This window comes from Centroberyx affinis, unplaced genomic scaffold (genome assembly GCF_046629955.1).
Source record: "Centroberyx affinis isolate AG114_WGS23_722 - 3 ecotype Tasmania unplaced genomic scaffold, CSIRO-AGI_Caff_v1 ptg005140l_1, whole genome shotgun sequence".
Taxonomy (NCBI): domain Eukaryota; kingdom Metazoa; phylum Chordata; class Actinopteri; order Beryciformes; family Berycidae; genus Centroberyx; species Centroberyx affinis.
Genome location: NW_027282551.1, coordinates 1 through 21,217, shown reverse-complemented (window position 1 = coordinate 21,217; position 21,217 = coordinate 1). Strand labels below are relative to the sequence as shown.

At 42.9% G+C, this 21,217-nt stretch overlaps 1 protein-coding gene across 1 annotated transcript; it reads right to left on the bottom strand.

Annotated features, from left to right (window-relative positions):
- Nucleotides 1-5: 5 nt before the first annotated feature.
- noa1 (nitric oxide associated 1) lies at nucleotides 6-21,083 on the bottom strand (the record flags this gene model as incomplete). The annotated part of the gene is made up of 7 exons (XM_071546132.1): nucleotides 6-2,213; nucleotides 4,291-4,408; nucleotides 5,354-5,470; nucleotides 6,044-6,175; nucleotides 7,051-7,145; nucleotides 8,328-8,441; nucleotides 20,928-21,083. Coding segments are annotated over 7 exons (950 nt in total), but the record flags the coding sequence as incomplete, so codon positions are not given.
- Nucleotides 21,084-21,217: the final 134 nt, after the last annotated feature.

Sequence of the window (21,217 nt, the reverse complement as noted above, 5' to 3'; positions counted from 1 at the left end):
AGACTTTTTTTTTTATCACTGAACTTTTATTTATTGATCACATCGTATCCTGGTTGTATTGAATCCTGAACCTCAGATCACGTATTGAATCGTATCAGGAGATAAACACATCGTCCATCACTAATTTTTAACCTTTATTTATCCAGGGAAAGTTGACAATGATCTTTTCCAGCTCTGCCTTACATTCACACAGTTCCACAGAATCATACTGGGAGTCGACCAGTACAACCACAGTCTGATACTGGTGAACACTGTGTGACTCTGCTGGAGAAACTGGTTAAAAGCCTTGCTCAAAGGCAGCTGTTGAAGCGATTATTAGTTCTCATTCAGTTTCCCTGTCCACATTTCCCAGAATTCCCTGGGATTTTTCCTCCCAGGGTTCAAACCTGCAAGTCTTCTTCTTTAACTTCCCCATATTCAGTGCAACAATAAACTTTATAGACTTGTATAAAGCTTTGACTTGTTTATAAAATATAAGTAATTCAGTTTTCAGTCCAACAAACACTAACTCTTACTGTACATGTGGCAAGATCACAAACAGAAAAACATATTTACATTTCAGAACAGGAGGCACTGGAGCATCATATCCCGCCATAATCACCATGATATATTAAACAATCAGACATGCTAATGAGGTCATTAATTAAACTAATTAATGCATCCATTAGCAAATATTTCTATGTCAACATAACTGTCTTCACATAACTCATGGACGGTATTAATGTGAACTCCATGTCCTAAAGCACTAAGGAGTTATAGGAGTTTCAAGAACATCACTTTTTTTCCTCATTAATATTAAACGAGTCAATGAGGAAAGAGTTTGGTGAATTGGAAATGAAAATGTCCACTTGTACATTTAATTTCTTTCGTTTTCTCCGGTTCCTTCTCAGATAGGATGATGAAACGAACAAAACTACAAAAGACTTTGGCTGAGCCCTTTTCTCTAATTTACCAGCCAGTTTTTAGATTTTCATCATCAGACCACATGATGGCTGCAAAACTGTCTGCTAAAGTAGATCTGAAAATCAGAAGTCGTATATTTACACCAGAGTCAATCCCGGCTGAGCTGGGTGGGTCCAAAATGGCCGTGCAGCGGTGCATTATGGTCTACTAAACTCACCACCAGACAGATGGTTGTTTTGGTTGTTCTGGAGGGATGAGAGTGTTTCTCACTCTCTTTTCCAGCTGGGATTCAAACCAGCAACCCTCACAGCCACAGGTTTGTTTCTCTAAGCTTCACTGCTGCTCCAGAGTCTGAATGAATGAAAGATGCATTTAATATTCCTGTGGTTAGAATTATAAAAACCAACAACTAGAGACTAGGGCTGTGCGATAATTCAATATTATCATTTATCGTCTTTCAGTGGAATCATATCGTGATGATATGAAGATATTTTAATATCGTGACACATTTCTGCTGTCTAAATTGATGATGACAAGCAAATTTTACTTAAAAACTCTGATAAAATGAGGTATGGTAGGAATATTATTTGAATATTTCTGTTTTGTTTGACATCACACCTAACATTACCATTCGGTTCAATGAGATGAACATTAATTTGATTATTTAACGTGATTTTGCATACATGAACCATATCGTGATATATATTGATATCAAGAAAAATCCTTATGATTATCGTGATATTGATTTCAACCATATCGCCCAGCCCTACTAGAGACTTTTACCTGCATTTCATTTGCAATAGTGTGTGTTGGGTCGAGCCACTAGTACTGCAGCGTTCCCTCAGTCTGTCAAAATTTGGTTTATATGAAAATGAATCTCCACCAAGTGACAAACTGACTGACAGCAGAAAATAAAAGCAGATGAAGCTTCTTTTTAAAAGGACAGCAGGGAACTTCAGTCCTTTACCGTCTGGATCCTCTGCATCTTTAAGTTTGACCGATGAACTTCAGCTACTAACGTCTTTTTTCCAAGATGGACGTACAGCACTTTATAAATTAACTCCTCTTATAGATATGAACCTGTGCAGTCTTTCAAGTTGATTTCTTCTTCTTCTTCTTCTTCACCTGGAGGTCCAGCAGCGCGGCGGGTTTCACCGGTTTGTAGGCGGAGGACTTCCTGATGCGTTGGCCCTTCAGAGCCACGATGTGCGGCAGCAGCGGCGGCGTCCTCAGACAGAAACCCGCGGCTTCCGGACCGTGAACCCTCAACCGCACCCGCTCACCCGCCACCGCCGTCACCGCCACCCAGCCTGCAGGGAGACAGACACTCTGTCAGTTACTTTAATAACCTGTTTCATCCGGAGAGAGGTTTCTGTCATACAGACACTCACACTGGGAACCCTACGCCAGTGATTCTCAACCTTTTTCATATCAAGGACCCCTAATTTAGTCCACATTAGGGCTGCAACTAACGATTATTTTCATTGTCGATTAATCTTTCGATTATTTTCTCGATTAATCGATTAGTTGTTTGGTCTATAAAATGTCAGAAAATGGTGAAAAATGTGGATCAGTGTTTCCCAAAGCCCAAGATGACGTCCTCAAATGTCTTGTTTTGTCCACAACCCAAAGATATTCAGTTTACTGTCATAGAGGAGGAAAGAAACCAGAAAATATTCACATTTAAGAAGCTGGAATCAGACAATTTTTACTTCTTTTTCTTAAAAAAATACTCAAACCGATTAATTGATTATCACAATAGCTGCCGATTAATTTAATAGTTGACAACTAATCGATTAATCGTTGCAGCTCTAGTCCACATTAGTCCCATTTGATGAGATTTTGTCTCTTGGACCCAAATCTGAGAATATTTTTATTGTCAGATATGATTTTGTCCAGAATTCCATGTCTGTATTGTAGTTAGAGAGAAAACACAGAAACTATGACCAAAATAATTATTCTTCTACATTCTCTAATTGTGTTAACTTCTTGTAAATGAAATAATGCTGAAGTTTAACAATTCATCAATTTGCCTGGGACCCCCTGGAACCTCCTGGAGGACCGCTTGTGGTCCCCGGACCCCACGTTGAGAACCACTGCCCTGCGATGCACTGCTCCAGAGTTTGAGTGAATGGTGATGGATTTGATATTCCTGAGGTTTGAATTATAAAAATCTCCTAAAATCTCCTCAGCTAGAGATTTTATGGTATATGGGGAAAACAAACACTTTAATCAGCTGTGAAACACCGCTGAGAATATGCATCCTACAAGTTCAACCAATCAAACTACAGTATACACACTCACTGTGACACTGTCAGCTTGAACCAGTCTGTCCATTCTCCTCTGACCTCTGTCATTAACAAGCTGTTTTCTCTGTAAACTCTACAGACTGTGGTGTGAAAATGTTTCTGAGCTCAGAGTCAAATAACTGAAACTCTTCACCCTGTCTGCTGCTTTATATACTGAGTGAGCTGCCACGTGATTGGCTGTTTGGAGGAGCGGGCTGTTTGCGTTAACGAGCAGGTGTGCCTAATTAAGTGGCCAGTGAGTGTGTATGTGTGTGTATATATACTGTATAGCACATTTCATACCATGTGATTGCAATCAGAGCTGCAACGATTAATCGATTAATCGATTAGTTGTCAACTATTAAATTAATCGCCAACTATTTTGATAATCGATTAATCGGTTTGAATAATTTTTGAAGAAAAATAAGTCTTGAGAAGATAGGAGATAGTTGGATGTGCAAATATCTCTATGAAAAAATTAAGAAAAATAAGTCAAAATTCTCTGATTCCGGCTTCTTAAATGTGAATATTTTCTGGTTTCTTTCCTCCTCTATGACAGTAAACTGAATATCTTTGGGTTGTGGACAAAACAAGACATTTGAGGACGTCATCTTGGGCTTTGGGAAACACTGATCCACATTTTTCACCATTTTCTGACATTTTATAGACCAAACAACTAATCGATTAATCGAGAAAATAATCAACAGATTAATCGACAATGAAAATAATCGTTAGTTGCAGCCCTAACTGCAATGCAATGCACTTAACAACAGCAGATACATTTAAAGACAAATAAACGCTATAAAATGGTAAGAAAAAAAAAAACTTGAAATAATGAATGAATGAAATTTAGAACCAAAAAAGTTCAGAATACGCCTCCTACAGTTAAGAACATCCTTCAGTAGAGAATATACACCAGGGGAATGATTCAAGTGCTTCATCATTAATACCACTGAAGGAAGAAGAAGAAGAAGCAGAAGAAGAAGAAGAAGCAGAAGAAGAAGAAGAAGCAGAAGAAGAAGAAGAAGAAGCAGAAGAAGAAGAAGAAGAAGAAGAAGAAGAAGAAGAAGAAGAAGAAGAAGAAGAAGCAGCAGCTGACCTGCGGAGGAGAGCTTGATGTCGGCTGCAGCCTGCAGGAAGCCCAGACCTTCCAGACTGAAGTCCTGAGAGACCAGAGGAGGAAACTGCTGCATCCGCTCTGCCCCGCCCACTGGGACCTGAACACAACACACAGCTTAACACACCTGAACACACCTGAACACACCACACCTTAACATACCTGAACACAACACACAGCTTAACACACCTGAACACAACACACACACCTGAACACACCTGAACACACCTGAACACAACACACACACCTGAACACACCTGAACACACCTGAACACACCTGAACACACCTGAACACAACACACCTTAACACACCTGAACACAACACGCACCTGAACACACCTGAACACACCTGAACACACCTGAACACACCTGAACACACCACACACCTTAACACAACACACAGCTTAACACACCTGAACACAACACACCTTAACACACCTGAACACAACACACAGCTTAACACACCTGAACACAACACACACCTGAACACACCTGAACACAACACACACCTTAACACAACAAACACCTTAACACACCTGAATGCACCTGAACACAACACACACCTGAACACACCTGAACACAACACACACCTTAACACAACAAACACCTTAACACACCTGAACACACCTGAACACAACACACACCTGAACACACCTGAACACAACACACACCTTAACACACCTGAACACAACACACACTTGAACACACCTGGACACAACACACACCTGAACACACCTGAACACAACACACACCTGAACGCACCTGAACACAACACACACCTTAACACACCTGAACGCACCTGAACACAACACACACCTGAACACACCTGAACACACCTGAACACAGCACACACCTGAACACAACACACACCTGAACACAACACACACCTGAACACAACACACACCTGAACACAACACACACCTTCACATCAGATTTAACATGGAGGTCTGAGCTCTACTGAGCACAGTTTCTAGCTGATAGATCATTTCAGAAGAAACTCTTCAGACAGGTGAATGTAAACACAGATTCATCTGAAGCCGCTCACCCCCAGCAGAGTGTGTCCGGCGTGTTTCTGGTAAACGGCGTCGGCTTTTTCCAAACCGGTGATGTGAACCGGGAGCCGACTGGAGGCGACGACCGAGAACCAGCAGGACTTCTCTCCCTGAGGAGAGGAGGCACAGAGGACCGAGTCAAAAATAACAAACAAACAAACAAGCAACAAACTCATCAGATGGATGATGAATTTTATTTCACACAATGTTTATTAATAATAGCAAACATCTGTCTAAGACAACCATGTTAAACTCAAGCCCATGGATTTTGATCCGGCTCCACATGTGAATCTGCATCGCCCAAGTAGGAATTTAAATTTAAGAAAAAGCTGCCAGAAAACAATCAATTAAAGAGTCTTGAAAGAGTTCAGGACAGAAAATGAGTTTGGAAAGCCAATCTATTGATCAACAACCCTATCAATCAGTAAAAATCTTTAATGTTTTAATGCACCTTTAATGTTTTAGCCTTCTCTAATTAAAAGGTTTTTAACTTTCAAACCCCAGAAACTCTTTCAAACGAGAGTCTGGACCTGGATGTTTTTAAACCCTGAGAACATAAATGTGGTCATCATCCTCTCTTTCTTTCCAACGTCTATGTTAGTGAAAGACATGGTGGCAGATCAATAGTTTGCTCTGGTCAGTGTGAGGACAGCAGAGTGAGACGGTGCTGAGCGGAGTCTCACCTGCAGGAAGTCGATCCGACCCAACGCTCCCAGGAAGAGAGTCGACCCCGGCTGCAACACGAAGGTCCGGGGAACGATGGCCTGGGTGGGAACCAGCAACCTCACTTCCTGCTCCGTCAGCAGACTGAGGACCTGAGAGAGAGAGAGAGAAGGGGAGGGAGGGAGGGAGAGAGAGAGAAGGGGAGGGAGGGAGGGAGGGAGAGAGAGAGAGGGAGGGGGAGAGAGAGAGAGGGAGGGGGAGAGAGAGAAATTGGGGAGATGGTCACTGAATGAATGACACTGTTCCTATAAGATCCATAACATTACTGTTAACTGGGGATTCATTTCAGTATGGCTGCTGTCCCCCTTCATCCTTCCATAAACATAAACTCCTCATCAGCACTCAAATACATGCATAGGATATACTATATGAATATAATTAATATGTATCAATCTTAATGTTGTGTTAATATTATTTTGTTTCCTTGATTCTTGATGCTTTGGCAATATTGTTGTGATGTGACATTCATGCCAATAAAGCAAATCTGAATTTGAATTTGAGAGAGGGGGGGGGGGACAGAAAGAGAGAGAGAGAGAGGGAGAGAGAGAGGGGGGAAGAGAGAGAGAGAGAGAGAGAAAGAGAGAGAGGGGAGAGAGAGAAAGAGAGGGAGAGCACGAGAGAGAGAGGGGGGAAGAGAGAGAGAGAGAGAAAGAGAGGGGGGATAGAGAGAGAAAGAGAGAGACATAGAGAGAGAAAAAGAGACGGAGGAAGAGAGAGCGATAGAGAAAGCGAGAGAGAGAGGAGGGAGAGAGAGAAAGAGAGAGAGAAAGAGAGAGAGAGAGTTAGACGACAGAAGAGGAGGAGCGCTACAGAACAGAAATCAGTGGAAGCTGACTGGTGGTTTGGTCAGAGTTGTTGGGTTTTTCCTTGATAAATTTGAGTCGTAGTGTAATTTTACATCATTATCATTATTATTATTATTATTCTGTGTGGGTGAAGCTGCTGTAAAACAGAAGCAGAGTCTCACATCTCGCTCCTTCATGATCCCCGGCGTGTCGAACAGCCAGCGGGCGTCTTTCAGCTCGTTGTGGCTGAACTCAGCTTCAGTCTGCAGGCTGGAGGCTGAGAGCAGACAGACAGACAGACAGACAGACAGACAGACAGACAGACAGACGACAGACAGACAGAGAGACAGACAGACAGACAGACAGACAGACAGACAGACAGACAGACAGACAGACAGACAGACTGAGGGTTAACACACAACTCACACTCACTGTCAGCAGAGCAAGGCACTAAGGTTAGAGGTTCCACTCCCTCTAGGGCTCTCAGGTGATGGAACAGTGTCTGGCGGCCATATTGGAGGTCCTCCGCTCTGTGAACAGCTGATTGTGTTTGTAAACGTTTGATTTACCTAATGTCCAACAACATGGTGAAGGTGATACTGAGGCTCATGGTTTGGACCAGACAGCCAGACTCATCTGTGTTACTCTGTGTTAAAAAGTAAAAAAAAAAAATCTTGTTGTTTTATTTTATTTTATTTTAATTTCTTTGTTGTTTTTGTTTTGGTTTCTCTCCTCCCGCATACCCAACTCCATTCAATTTTGTGTAATTGAGCGTATTTATTTTTATCTAACAGTTCTATTGAACTCAATGTATATGTCACCATATTGTTATGCTCGTAGTTAATTTTTTTTTTAACCTGATGTGAGGGGAGGGAGGGAAAAAAAAATAATGAGAGACGAAACATCTGTAACTACATCTGTCCATTGTCATGCTGGTCCCTAATAAAAATACTTATAAAAAAAAATAAAACAATAGAGACAAAATCCACTGGACTTGAAATGAAGAGCTGAAGATTAATTTCAAGTCCAGTGGATTTTGTCTCTATTTCGTTTTTGGACATCTTACTACCTGGAGGTCTGAAATGAATCACAGACATCATTTTAAAACTATTTTTCACATGTTGTGAAGTGCCGTTCATTTTCCAGTTCTGCCCAACAGTCTACATAAACTTTAACAAACTGATTCAGCTGTAATGTTCGACCCGGTGACATTTCATCTCTCTGGACAACGAGAAGAATCAGACAGAAAACGCTCCAATCACAACAAGCTCCGCCTCCTCAACAGTGATGCTGTCACTGCAGGAAACACCAGAGAAGTCAAACAGTCAAACAGTCTGGTCAGGACCAGGCTGCATGTTGCAGGACGTTACTGTAAAAGACCAAGTCCTCCCAGTGAATATAATGGGAGTGCTGGTTCTGCTGGTTCTCCTGGTTCTCCTGGTTCTCCTGGTTCTCTCACCTTCCTTCGCCTTCTCTCCATCTTCATACTCTCCGTAGGCCAGACTGTCAGGGTCGAACTGGATCACATCGCTTCTGGATCCAGATTCAACCCGGAACGTCCTGCCAACACGACCTAAAAAGAATTAAGGACAATCAATCAATCAGTCAATCAATCAATCAATCAAACTTTATTTATATAGCACCTTTCATACAGGTCAGTGCAGTTGGACAATTAGACAGAACACGTGTAGACCGTAAAAACAATTTGAGACCAATGCAAAAATAAAAAAAATTTATGACAATGCAATACAATAAAAATAGATTTAAAAGCAAAAATATATAATAATAATATTAATAAAATAACAGATAAAATAAAGTAGAATTAAATTTTACAACATAAAAACAATAAAATAAGTGAATAAAATAAAGTAAATAAAATCTATAAACCATTCTTAATCAAAAGCCGGGCTGAAGAGGGAGGTTTTAAGTTTACGTTCAAAGATTTCAACACTTCCAGCTGCTCTCAGATCCACAGGCAGACTGCTCCAGCGGCTCGGAGCATAAAAGCTAAAAGCTGCCAAGTAGTGATTTTGCAGTTCTATTCCATTTACTCCCTCCCTCCCTCCTTCCCTCCTTCCCTCTGTAGCGATACCAGTGAGACCTTTGGAGGAAGCCCCAACCTCTCTGTTGCTTTCTCAAAATCAACACAACATGGCCTATCACAACAAATGGCCATAAAGGTGTCTGGTTGATACAAACCACAACTTCAAATGTGGCATCTGCCAGCAGGAGATGTCACCCTAAAAGCTTTTGGGGAATTAACGACAGGATACTGCGAGGAGGTTTGCAACTTTCTCACACATTCCAGAGTTAATGACCTTTATCTTCCAGCCATCGGGAGAAGAAGGACCCAAGGACTCAGGAGCCCTAATGAACAATACATTCACACATTCATACCTTCCACACCTACGAAGATAGGGGATCATCCTCCCTTATCTTTGTTGGAGGACCAGACGGTCTGATCAATCAGACTGCTGTTGACACTTATCAGAGTCTCATCACTACCCCTCTCTGGAACAGGACTGTCATAAATCTTTTCCCTCTCTCTGCTCTCTCTTCTGAACTTACTCTCAACCCTATACTTCTTCAAATGTTTTTCTATAAGTGTATCATGTATCTTGAAGTATAGGCTAAATGTGCCAACTATATATGTTAAAGTTGTTTAATTTGTGGTGGATTGCATGCACCCACAATGTTAGCTGTTGTAAGGAAATGATTACAATTATTTTACTCTCCCTTTCTTTTTGCATGATACCACACTGTCACCTTGTGGTCATTTATAACTAGGACAGGTCAGTATAACGTGGACCAAGTTTAATGGTATTAAATAGTTAAATTGTTTTTCACATTAGTCACATAGTTAGAAACACAAGTTACATATATGAGTTAACTTGGTAAAGATTGTCTAGTTATAGATTAGGCCATGAAGATTTATTTGAGGTCCTTATATTGATATGCTAGCTATATAATTTAGAATGTAAGTTCCCAGGTTTTTATTATTTTGATCAATTGACAACAGTAATTGGTGGAGATGTAAAATACCTGCGTATTACTTTAGGAAGAAATCTTAATTAAGATCACTTTTGTAAGGGATCTCAAAATAAAATAGACTAGAGGAAAAATTCCTCTTACATCCATTTCCCCCCCCCTCTCCCTATTCGGGGTGGAACCATCTCAAACAAAGAAATTAATTAGTAAACAAGGCGTAACAGAAAAAGAGCGCGAAGCGTGATTTGCATGGCGAACCACGCCTGGAAATTCAAAGATCTATAAAACCCTCTGATCTGGCCTTGCTCGCAGTTCAACGTTCAGTTCAACGTTCAGTCCAACGTTCGTGTTCAACGTTCGTTCAAGATTCCGCCCTCACCAAGAAACCTGCCGAAACCAAGATCAACAATTTTAGCTGCAACTCGCCTTTAGTGAAACTTAGAGTTTGAGCCTGGAGTTAGAGACGTCTTCTCCAGATAAACTTAAGAATCGCTTGCAAGAAGTTTGAACCTCGCGTCTAATAGTCAAGAAGTTATCAACGCCCGGCCAAGCGAAGATTGCTTTTGAAGCTATTTAGGAACGAGATTATTTAGACTTTACAACAGTTAGAAGAGCTCGAACCTTCAACTCCATCCAGCAGCCAACACTGGTGCAACATCGCCACAGTGTTCTACATCCACGGGCCTGACGACTACAGCTTTGACGAGCCGGTAGCGCTGCTTGCCCCGACGTGACGATAGTACCAGAGACCAGCTGTTCCATCCAGCGTCTGCCGTTGCCAGGCAACCGGCCTCGCCGAGTCCGTCTCTCCGAGCTCAGCGGGACCAGACAACCCGACCGGCAAGACCTCCAACTGAACAAGTAGGCTCTGACTATCCACGTCTTTACTGCTGAGAGTTGATGCAAAAGCTTAGATTCAAATTAAATAGATAAAGAAAGTTAGGCTTTATAGTTTAGGTGTCCCGTAGCTTTCCGCCTCGTCACTCTGCTTAATTGATCCATACATCTCTCCATTTACTGCTGCCAATTCTTATTCCCACATTTCATTATCATTTTCCTTTCATCCTTATTCTGTTTCATTACATTCCATGTCTAGTTTAGTCTATAGTTTCCGTATTTCATTTTGGTGATCAATATCAGTGACTTATATTGCTTATTTCATTGAATATGGTTATACTTGGATCGTTAAATAAATATTCCCATCTATTGCAGAGAAGTTGTCATGTGTTTCCTTACCTGCAGAGAAAAGTAATCCCTGAACTGGAAAGATCTCATGATCTTTAGATTGATGACTGATAAGTATGAGTAAAGGTCCTTCATTTACGAAGGTGGTGCCCCAACGAGTGTAATCTGATCTCTTGATCAGAATATTGATATTTATATGCCTTTACCAAATTATAAGTTCGATATTTTCGACTCAACACGCTACATTATTTGGTGGACCGCGTGAGGCCAAAATCACATTGCTTACTCTGCAGATAAAGAAATATATTGAGGTAAATTGTTGTTCAAATGAGCGATTTAAATCTTGGCATATTGGCTTTATTGGTGTGCAAATGGGTGTGAACGTTGAACCATTATTACTCCGGAGCTACTGCATTGACTTGTGAAAAGTTTATATGAGAGACAGTATCTGTAATGCAGTATCTGTAATGCAAATTAATTGTTTAACCGGTTACTGTCCCGTGTTATGCATAATTGCATTGAATTATCAAGCTTGAAGAAAAACAGTCATAGTACGGTTATGACTGTAGTGTGAATTGCATGCATAATTAAATTCGTCCCTGAAAATTGAATTGATAGGCCTAAAGGCAAGACATAGATGGCCGCGAGGTTCCGGGTTCTATGGGTTTGTCCTGGACTAGATTAAATTTTGGCTGCGAGTTTCCAGAAAGTTTAATCTCTCCAGACCCTCTGTTGTTGTTAATTCAGCGTAGCTAACTGTTTAATAACAGCCGTGAATACGGTAAGAGGCAATATAGTCTAGTATTATAGACCAGTAAACGGGTTAAAAGAGACCCCTATTGAAGCGAATTAACGCTTGTGTTAAAACATCCCTGAGATGTGCTGTGCTGATTGATTAGCCGCCGTTGCTAATCCCTTGGAGTCGAAGCTGACTCTTGTGTTGAAACATCACTGAGATGTACTGTGCTTGTTGCGCTAACTCGGAAAAATAACTGTGTGTTGATTAGCCGCCGCTGCTAATCCCTTTGAGTCAGAACTGACCGCTTGTTGTGAACTCCCCACGGACTGGGAAAGTGACTGGAAACTTCCGGTCAAAGCTGCTAAAGCCTATCAGTAGGCGGTACTAAAGGTGATTACGTCACCACGTAATCCTGCCCCCGTGGTCGTAAAGGCGACCCCATCCCGCGAGGGTTAAAAAAGTAACGGAGTAGACATCCTGTGTCAGCAAACTGTGTCAGCAAACTGTGTCATTAACACAGCGCCCCCTTGTGAATAAGTTGACTTCGGTTAATTGAGCTGAATGTGTACATTGATGAACTGTGTGGTAGAAATTTAATTCAAAAGTATCCTTCCTCTCTAAATTGGCTTTTGCTCAGAAGGAAAGAAGCCCTCTAGTGACCAAACAGTGTATTTAACTTTGAACTTCTATGAAGTGTGCTAGTTTACTTGTTTCTACTTTGGTTTAGGTTATCCTTATCCTTGAGTGATAGAATCAGTATCACTCAAAGAATACATTAATGCATCAATAATATTTAAATTAAGGATTTTAATTTATAAACTTTGAGGATTTTATGTCACTTTGAAGCACTTTTGTTTTTCATACATATACATTGTTAAATTATTATTTGTCATTTACTTAACAATTTTACTCATCTTTTGAAAGTAAACCATTGACAGTATTTTCCTAGGCTTTTGTTATTCTGGATAATTCCTGTTAAGTGCTAATCTCAAATGGTAAAGTTGCTTACTCAATTTTAATCAACTTTCCCAAATTGTAAGTACATAAAACCTCTAACTTTATACAAAGATTAAATTGCTATACTAGCTTTAACAACTTTAATTCTTATTGACATTATAACTTAAATCTATTTTTAATTTTTCTAATTAAAATTTTTTTTTCTTGTTATTTGATCTTCTTGTGTTAATGCACTATTGGTCACTAAGAAAGCCCAAGGAAGTAAAGTATCTATAATCTACTCCAACCTGAATATTTGGAAATCCCACACACGTTGTGAATGTACCACGATCTCCCTTGATTTGGAGATTGACACTCAAATAACCAAATCAAAGCTTGTATCTAATTAAATTATGGCTGCCTCAGCTGACAGAACATCCCCACCTTCTAGCCAAGGAGACCACCTCGAGGTCTTGGAGTCCTTATTGGCTGACCTAACTAAAGACTTAGCGCCCGATTATGCAGCACAAATCCAAAGTGCTGACCCTGCCACACTTGACCAAAAGATGTCAGAACTTGTGAGCAAAGCTGTAAAAGCATCACTAAAAGACAAAGCACTTTCCAAAGTGTTAGGTTGCATGGCTGTCACATTGACCGCACAACTTAGACACACAGATACCTTGTTAGACCAAACAACGACCGAGTTGAAAACCGCAACACGCGAGGAGGCGCGGTTACAAGAGGCAAACAGGGAACTGCACAAACAGCTCACACAAACTAGGCTAGCCTTCGCTGGAACAGCAACGCGCATTGACATGCTAGAAGCAGAAGTTGCCCAGCGAACCAACACTAGTGCTGGTTTACTCTCTACAGGAGAGGATGAGTGTAAAAAGGAGAACAAGAGGTTAAAACAGACCCTCCTAGAACGGGACCAAGAGCTAGAAATAATCAAGACTAGGTGTGACGATGATAGGGAACAACTACAAGTAGCACGTAGAGACTGTGACATTGCTAATACCCTACTTCGCCAAGCAGTGGATGAAATTAAGGACATGAAAGCCCAAGTAAGAGCTTATAAGGGACATAGAGAAGCTGATCAGAAGTACATGCACGAATTACAACAAAAACTGGAAGACGCTCAGGATAATGCTAGTGAATGTCAACGTCAGCAGGAGATTAAAGAGGAGGAGCTAACAGAGGTTAGAAGACAATTGCGACACTCCCTTAACATCGGTCAAAGTCGACAGAGCCAAATCCATAGAGATGCTCAGGGTGACTCACCCCCTCAATCTAACCCTCTGTTTACAACAGATCCATTCTCCCACTCTCAGGTCGGTAGGGCCTCAACTCCCCACGCTAGCGTGGGACGACCCCAACAAACTCCCATACCCACCGGTGCCTACTATTCCCAAGGCCTGTCTGACAGAGACCTAGATAAGATTGCCCGTAACATCCCAAGGTTTGATCCAAACCCAGCGGGGTCTCACGACACCAGTACCTATCTGAAAGACATTGACTTTTATCTGAGAAAGTTCCCAAATGCTACAGTAGATGACAAAATCTACCTGATCAAAGTTACTTCCAGTCGTGTAGTGAGCAGTTTCATAGAGCGCCAACCAGATCATGTAAGAGCAGACTATCAAATACTCTGCCAAGCCATGATGCGTGAGTTTGCCGATCCCGAATCCCAAACTGGTTTGATTGCGGCCATGGCAATTAGACAAAGTCGATCGGAATCCCCTCAGCAGTACTACCATCGCTTGCGCCAGGCCTACTTCGGGACTAAGAATGAACCAGGAATGGAGGAAGACTTGAACTTCAAATTACTTTTTATCCAAAACCTCCATCCCTCTACTGGTCATCACTTAGGCGTGGTAGCATGTCCTCAAACTCAAAGCAGTCTCCAACTACGCGAATTAGCCATTAAAGGTTATGTTAAACAGAAACAAACAATGTCTAAAAACGCAGAACCTAGATCCATCTTGAGTATTGATACCAAATCCTTGTCCCTGGAACTCGAGGGAACCCATGGTAACAGCCCTCCCAATTCAAACCCCTCTTCCCCACGGCCACACCGCCGTGATAAGGGACCGAGTTCAAGAGCAGACCCAAATCGTTCCTCTTCAGATTCTCACCGGGGAAAACGTTACCCTGACCAGTGGGAGAAATGTCACTACAGTGACAACCGGGTAAGTTTCCAACGCGAACCCAGAAATGCTTATTCCCGAGATAAGCCACAGTGGAAACCACCTAAGCGCGACTCACCTGGTGAAAGAGCCCAAAGAAAACACGACCACCAGGCCCCTCAAAAGAAAGACAATAATGCCACAGTCGAATCTAAATTGGCTGGCATTAGCGAAGAAGATATTGAGGTCATCACACGTGTGATAGACAACTTACGGAAAAAGGAGAAACTTAAACCAAAAGCTGATCGTTTCACCGTGACCTGCCTATCTGCCAATGTCCCTCTTGAAGACACCGCTCCTCAACAACATGAAGTGATAATGAAGGGAGCTTTCCTAGGCCATGGTGATATTGAGCCCATATCACCTCAGAGTCAGTACCTGACGCCGTTCCAAGCCACTGAACTTGAACCAACTTCAGACACAGCGATCCCATCGGCTCCGCAGAGCGCTGTCTTGGTCGTTCAGTTGGACTCTGAGAAAGAACCTCCCAAAGAGGATCTCTCAATCATCCAGGGCAAACCGCCCTTACGACAATTCTTGGGTAACCTAACAGAGAAAGGTGTTGCACGCAAGTGCTACCTCTCTACGACGCTTGAACACGAGTTAGTGCATGACGCACTCTTGGACACCGCCTCGGATGTCACCTTGATGTCATCAGCGCTCTTTACCAAACTCAAGACAATGGCACGTCGATCGAACAGACACTTGAAACTACACCCCTGTTCGTTAGACGTACTAGCCTACTCTACCATAGGTACTACTTTGTCCGCAATGGCTTTGATGCATTTAACCATAGGACCAATGAGTATCATTCATCCAGTGTATGTGTCCCCCCTGGACACTATCCCGCTTCTTTTCGGAAAAGACCTCCTTAACCGATTTGAACCCTTGATTGATTTCAAGCGGTTGAAGATCTGGGCTCAGGTTCATAAACCTCTGCCTATTTTCCTTCCCCATCGGTCTGAAGTCCAGTGCTATGTCCTTGATGCTGACAACTCAGCACTCTGCGCCCCATCAAGTCAGCTTGAAAACGCGGAGATGCTTGAAACAGTCAGCCCAGACGACAGTGCACCCCCTGAGCCCACACGCAACCACTACTTTGACCCCAATGTCTGTAAAGACATGGTCACTGCCTACGTAGACGGCTGCTCCTTCCACCATGAGACACAGACACGTGCTGGGGCAGGTCTGACTTGGGTTAACAATACCCCCTGTGGGCCACGGCGGTTCAGATTGGGCTCTCAGACTTCCCAATATGCTGAAATCGCTGGCATTCTGATAACGCTACAAACAGCCGTAGCACATAAGATCAGAGAACTTGTGATTTGCACGGATTCAAACCATGCACGTCTCAGTTTCTTCGACCATCTGATGAACTGGAAGCACAATGGCTTCCTCACTTCAAACAGAAAACCTGTTAAAAACAAAGAGTTGTTCATGGCCTGCGACCAATTGATGGAACAGCACGACATACAGGTATACTGGAAAAAAGTCAGGGGCCACTCTCGTGCCCCTGGCATTGACAAAAAACTCAATGATTTGGCTGATACCTTGGCCAAGAAAGGCGCCCGGGACGGGATTCCCTGGCTGTTCGAGCGGGAGTCTTTTCCCATCCCACCCGCCCCTTCACTCTGCACGGTCACTAGGGCTCAGGCGACTGCAGTTCCCGCACAGGCTACCCCTAGTCCGGCAACTGTCTCTGTCTCGCCCGCATTTACTGATTCAGATCTTGTGACCCTACAATCACAGGACCCAGCCATTCGCGCGCTGGTCCTGTACTTGTCTGATGCCTCTGCGTACGTGGTCTCTGATTCTGACCTTCTGTCCACGCCTGGCTTGAAGCCACTCCTTGCCGCAAGAAACAACCTGCTCCTCGTCAAGGGCATTCTGCTTCATGCCTCCGATGACCTCACTTCACCTGTGTTCGTGGTCCCTCTGAGTCAAAGGGGGGTAATGCTCACACATGCCCATGACTCGCCATGCGCAGGCCATCAAGGGATCAATGCAACATACACGACACTTCGGCAAGTGGCCTACTGGCCACACATGCGAAAAGATGTGGCAAAATACATCAAAGGTTGCCTGGTTTGTTGCCAATTTCAGCCAACAAACCCACTCCACAGAGCCCCCTTACAACGTAGAGGTACCTCATTTCCATGGTCAGACCTCCAAATTGATTGGATAGGAACTCTCACAAAGTCAACCAGAGGCAACGAGTATTTCCTGACAGTCACTTGCGCTGTCACCAAGTGGGTGGAGTGTCTGCTGGCACCAAATAACACTGCCCAAACCACCACCCACCAATATGTGACTGATCTAAAAGATCACTTGAAAGTAACCTTCGCATTCGCCCAGAAACACCTGGAAAAGAGTGCTGAAGGACGGAAAGCCTACTATGACCACAAGGCATCCCAAAACGAACTCCAAGTGGGGGACAAAGCCTGGTACTACATCCTTGCCCAGCCAACTGGCAATGCCAACCAGGGTTCGGGGAGAATTGCCCAAGAGCTCCTTCCCCAATGGGCTGGCCCCTACTTGATAGTCGATAAACTGTCTCCCGTTGTGTACCAAATCAAGATCCACAAAGGTCAGGAAGAACCAATCTTTGAATGGGTCCACAGAAACCAGATTAAGCCACACAAAACCCCCATGGGACTTGTAGGGGACGCCGACGCCCTAGTTAAGGTATAAACCCATCAGTCAAAACACCTATGTACTGACAAGTGCCAAACCTAGGTGAGTGTCGTAGTTGTCTTCCTTCACAGTAGTCAATATCTCAAGTACTAAACCGCCCAGTGATAATTCAGTGTTTAGTATATCCTGTTGTCGTTCAACTTTTTGTTCTCAGTACAGCAGATCACTGCAAGTGGGGGTGACTTAAAACACTCCAGACCATAATACTCATTAGATTGACTGACATCAACCAAGATTTCCAGGTAACCAAACACTAGCCCAAAAAGGAAAGTGAGCATTGCTCTCAGGATGATTTGGTTGTTCATGTTCCTGTCCCTCTGCCTGTCCGCGGCAATCACCCAGTCCGAGCTGAGTAGGCACAACAATCGGTCAAAGCGACTCATTGGAACCCTGTTAACTGCAGCCGCCGCTGTCGGCTCCCTATTTAGTCTCGGAGTGTCCTCAGTGAATGCTGTAATATCTAGCTACAGTAAGGCGCCAGGTAGGTGAGCTGCAGGCTCTCCTAAACAGAACAATGCAAAGCGTCAATAAACTCCTCAATGCTCCAGGTCGATCATTCTCATACCCAGCTTGTTACCACTTTGATAGCCGATATGCTAAGAGACATTGGCTCTACAGTGGACAGTCTAGCTATGAGTAGGCCCCCTCCATATCTGGTATCTCTCTCCCTAGTCCAGGATGTTATAGCCCTTGACTTTCTAGACTAGAATAAATTTAGAGTATTAACCAATTTAGTATAGAGCCCTGATAGTAAACCTAGGACAGGGTAGACTTAGTGTCTTATTTTCCTTCTTTCCTTCCTGTTCTTCCCTTTATCTGTCTATGGCAGGGATGCATCAACTCTCTGTGTAGAAAGCTGGATTGTTGCCTTACCTGTCTACGATGGTCTCACTTGTTCTCTCCTTAACGGCCTGAAGTTTCCTGGACTGCAAACATCAGACCGTGTGGGGGATATGTAGCGATACCAGTGAGACCTTTGGAGGAAGCCCCAACCTCTCTGTTGCTTTCTCAAAATCAACACAACATGGCCTATCACAACAAATGGCCATAAAGGTGTCTGGTTGATACAAACCACAACTTCAAATGTGGCATCTGCCAGCAGGAGATGTCACCCTAAAAGCTTTTGGGGAATTAACGACAGGATACTGCGAGGAGGTTTGCAACTTTCTCACACATTCCAGAGTTAATGACCTTTATCTTCCAGCCATCGGGAGAAGAAGGACCCAAGGACTCAGGAGCCCTAATGAACAATACATTCACACATTCATACCTTCCACACCTACGAAGATAGGGGATCATCCTCCCTTATCTTTGTTGGAGGACCAGACGGTCTGATCAATCAGACTGCTGTTGACACTTATCAGAGTCTCATCACTACCCCTCTCTGGAACAGGACTGTCATAAATCTTTTCCCTCTCTCTGCTCTCTCTTCTGAACTTACTCTCAACCCTATACTTCTTCAAATGTTTTTCTATAAGTGTATCATGTATCTTGAAGTATAGGCTAAATGTGCCAACTATATATGTTAAAGTTGTTTAATTTGTGGTGGATTGCATGCACCCACAATGTTAGCTGTTGTAAGGAAATGATTACAATTATTTTACTCTCCCTTTCTTTTTGCATGATACCACACTGTCACCTTGTGGTCATTTATAACTAGGACAGGTCAGTATAACGTGGACCAAGTTTAATGGTATTAAATAGTTAAATTGTTTTTCACATTAGTCACATAGTTAGAAACACAAGTTACATATATGAGTTAACTTGGTAAAGATTGTCTAGTTATAGATTAGGCCATGAAGATTTATTTGAGGTCCTTATATTGATATGCTAGCTATATAATTTAGAATGTAAGTTCCCAGGTTTTTATTATTTTGATCAATTGACAACAGTAATTGGTGGAGATGTAAAATACCTGCGTATTACTTTAGGAAGAAATCTTAATTAAGATCACTTTTGTAAGGGATCTCAAAATAAAATAGACTAGAGGAAAAATTCCTCTTACATCCATTTCCCCCCCCCTCTCCCTATTCGGGGTGGAACCATCTCAAACAAAGAAATTAATTAGTAAACAAGGCGTAACAGAAAAAGAGCGCGAAGCGTGATTTGCATGGCGAACCACGCCTGGAAATTCAAAGATCTATAAAACCCTCTGATCTGGCCTTGCTCGCAGTTCAACGTTCAGTTCAACGTTCAGTCCAACGTTCGTGTTCAACGTTCGTTCAAGATTCCGCCCTCACCAAGAAACCTGCCGAAACCAAGATCAACAATTTTAGCTGCAACTCGCCTTTAGTGAAACTTAGAGTTTGAGCCTGGAGTTAGAGACGTCTTCTCCAGATAAACTTAAGAATCGCTTGCAAGAAGTTTGAACCTCGCGTCTAATAGTCAAGAAGTTATCAACGCCCGGCCAAGCGAAGATTGCTTTTGAAGCTATTTAGGAACGAGATTATTTAGACTTTACAACAGTTAGAAGAGCTCGAACCTTCAACTCCATCCAGCAGCCAACACTGGTGCAACATCGCCACAGTGTTCTACATCCACGGGCCTGACGACTACAGCTTTGACGAGCCGGTAGCGCTGCTTGCCCCGACGTGACGATAGTACCAGAGACCAGCTGTTCCATCCAGCGTCTGCCGTTGCCAGGCAACCGGCCTCGCCGAGTCCGTCTCTCCGAGCTCAGCGGGACCAGACAACCCGACCGGCAAGACCTCCAACTGAACAAGTAGGCTCTGACTATCCACGTCTTTACTGCTGAGAGTTGATGCAAAAGCTTAGATCAAATTAAATAGATAAAGAAAGTTAGGCTTTATAGTTTAGGTGTCCCGTAGCTTTCTGCCTCGTCACTCTGCTTAATTGATCCATACATCTCTCCATTTACTGCTGCCAATTCTTATTCCCACATTTCATTATCATTTTCCTTTCATCCTTATTCTGTTTCATTACATTCCATGTCTAGTTTAGTCTATAGTTTCCGTATTTCATTTTGGTGATCAATATCAGTGACTTATATTGCTTATTTCATTGAATATGGTTATACTTGGATCGTTAAATAAATATTCCCATCTATTGCAGAGAAGTTGTCATGTGTTTCCTTACCTGCAGAGAAAAGTAATCCCTGAACTGGAAAGATCTCATGATCTTTAGATTGATGACTGATAAGTATGAGTAAAGGTCCTTCATTTACGAAGGTGGTGCCCCAACGAGTGTAATCTGATCTCTTGATCAGAATATTGATATTTATATGCCTTTACCAAATTATAAGTTCGATATTTTCGACTCAACACGCTACACCTCCATCCCTCCATCCCTCCTGCCCCTCCTCCTCTCTTACCCACTAGGTACCCCTGCTTGCGGAGCTGCTGCTGCAGCCGGCTCAGCTGGTCTGGGGTCAGCTCCTCCTCCGTCTGTCTGAGCCGCTCGGACCGGCGCTGCAGACGCTGTGGAGTCGGGTTGATGATGGGGAACTTCAGCAGGTTCAGAGTCGTACCTGAAAGCCACAGAGGAGGGAGAAACCCCCAGAGAGGAGGGAGAAAACCCAGAGAGAAGGGAGAAGAACCCAGAGAGGAGGAGAAAACCCACAGAGGAGTGAGATACCCCAGAGAGGAGTGAGATAATAATAAG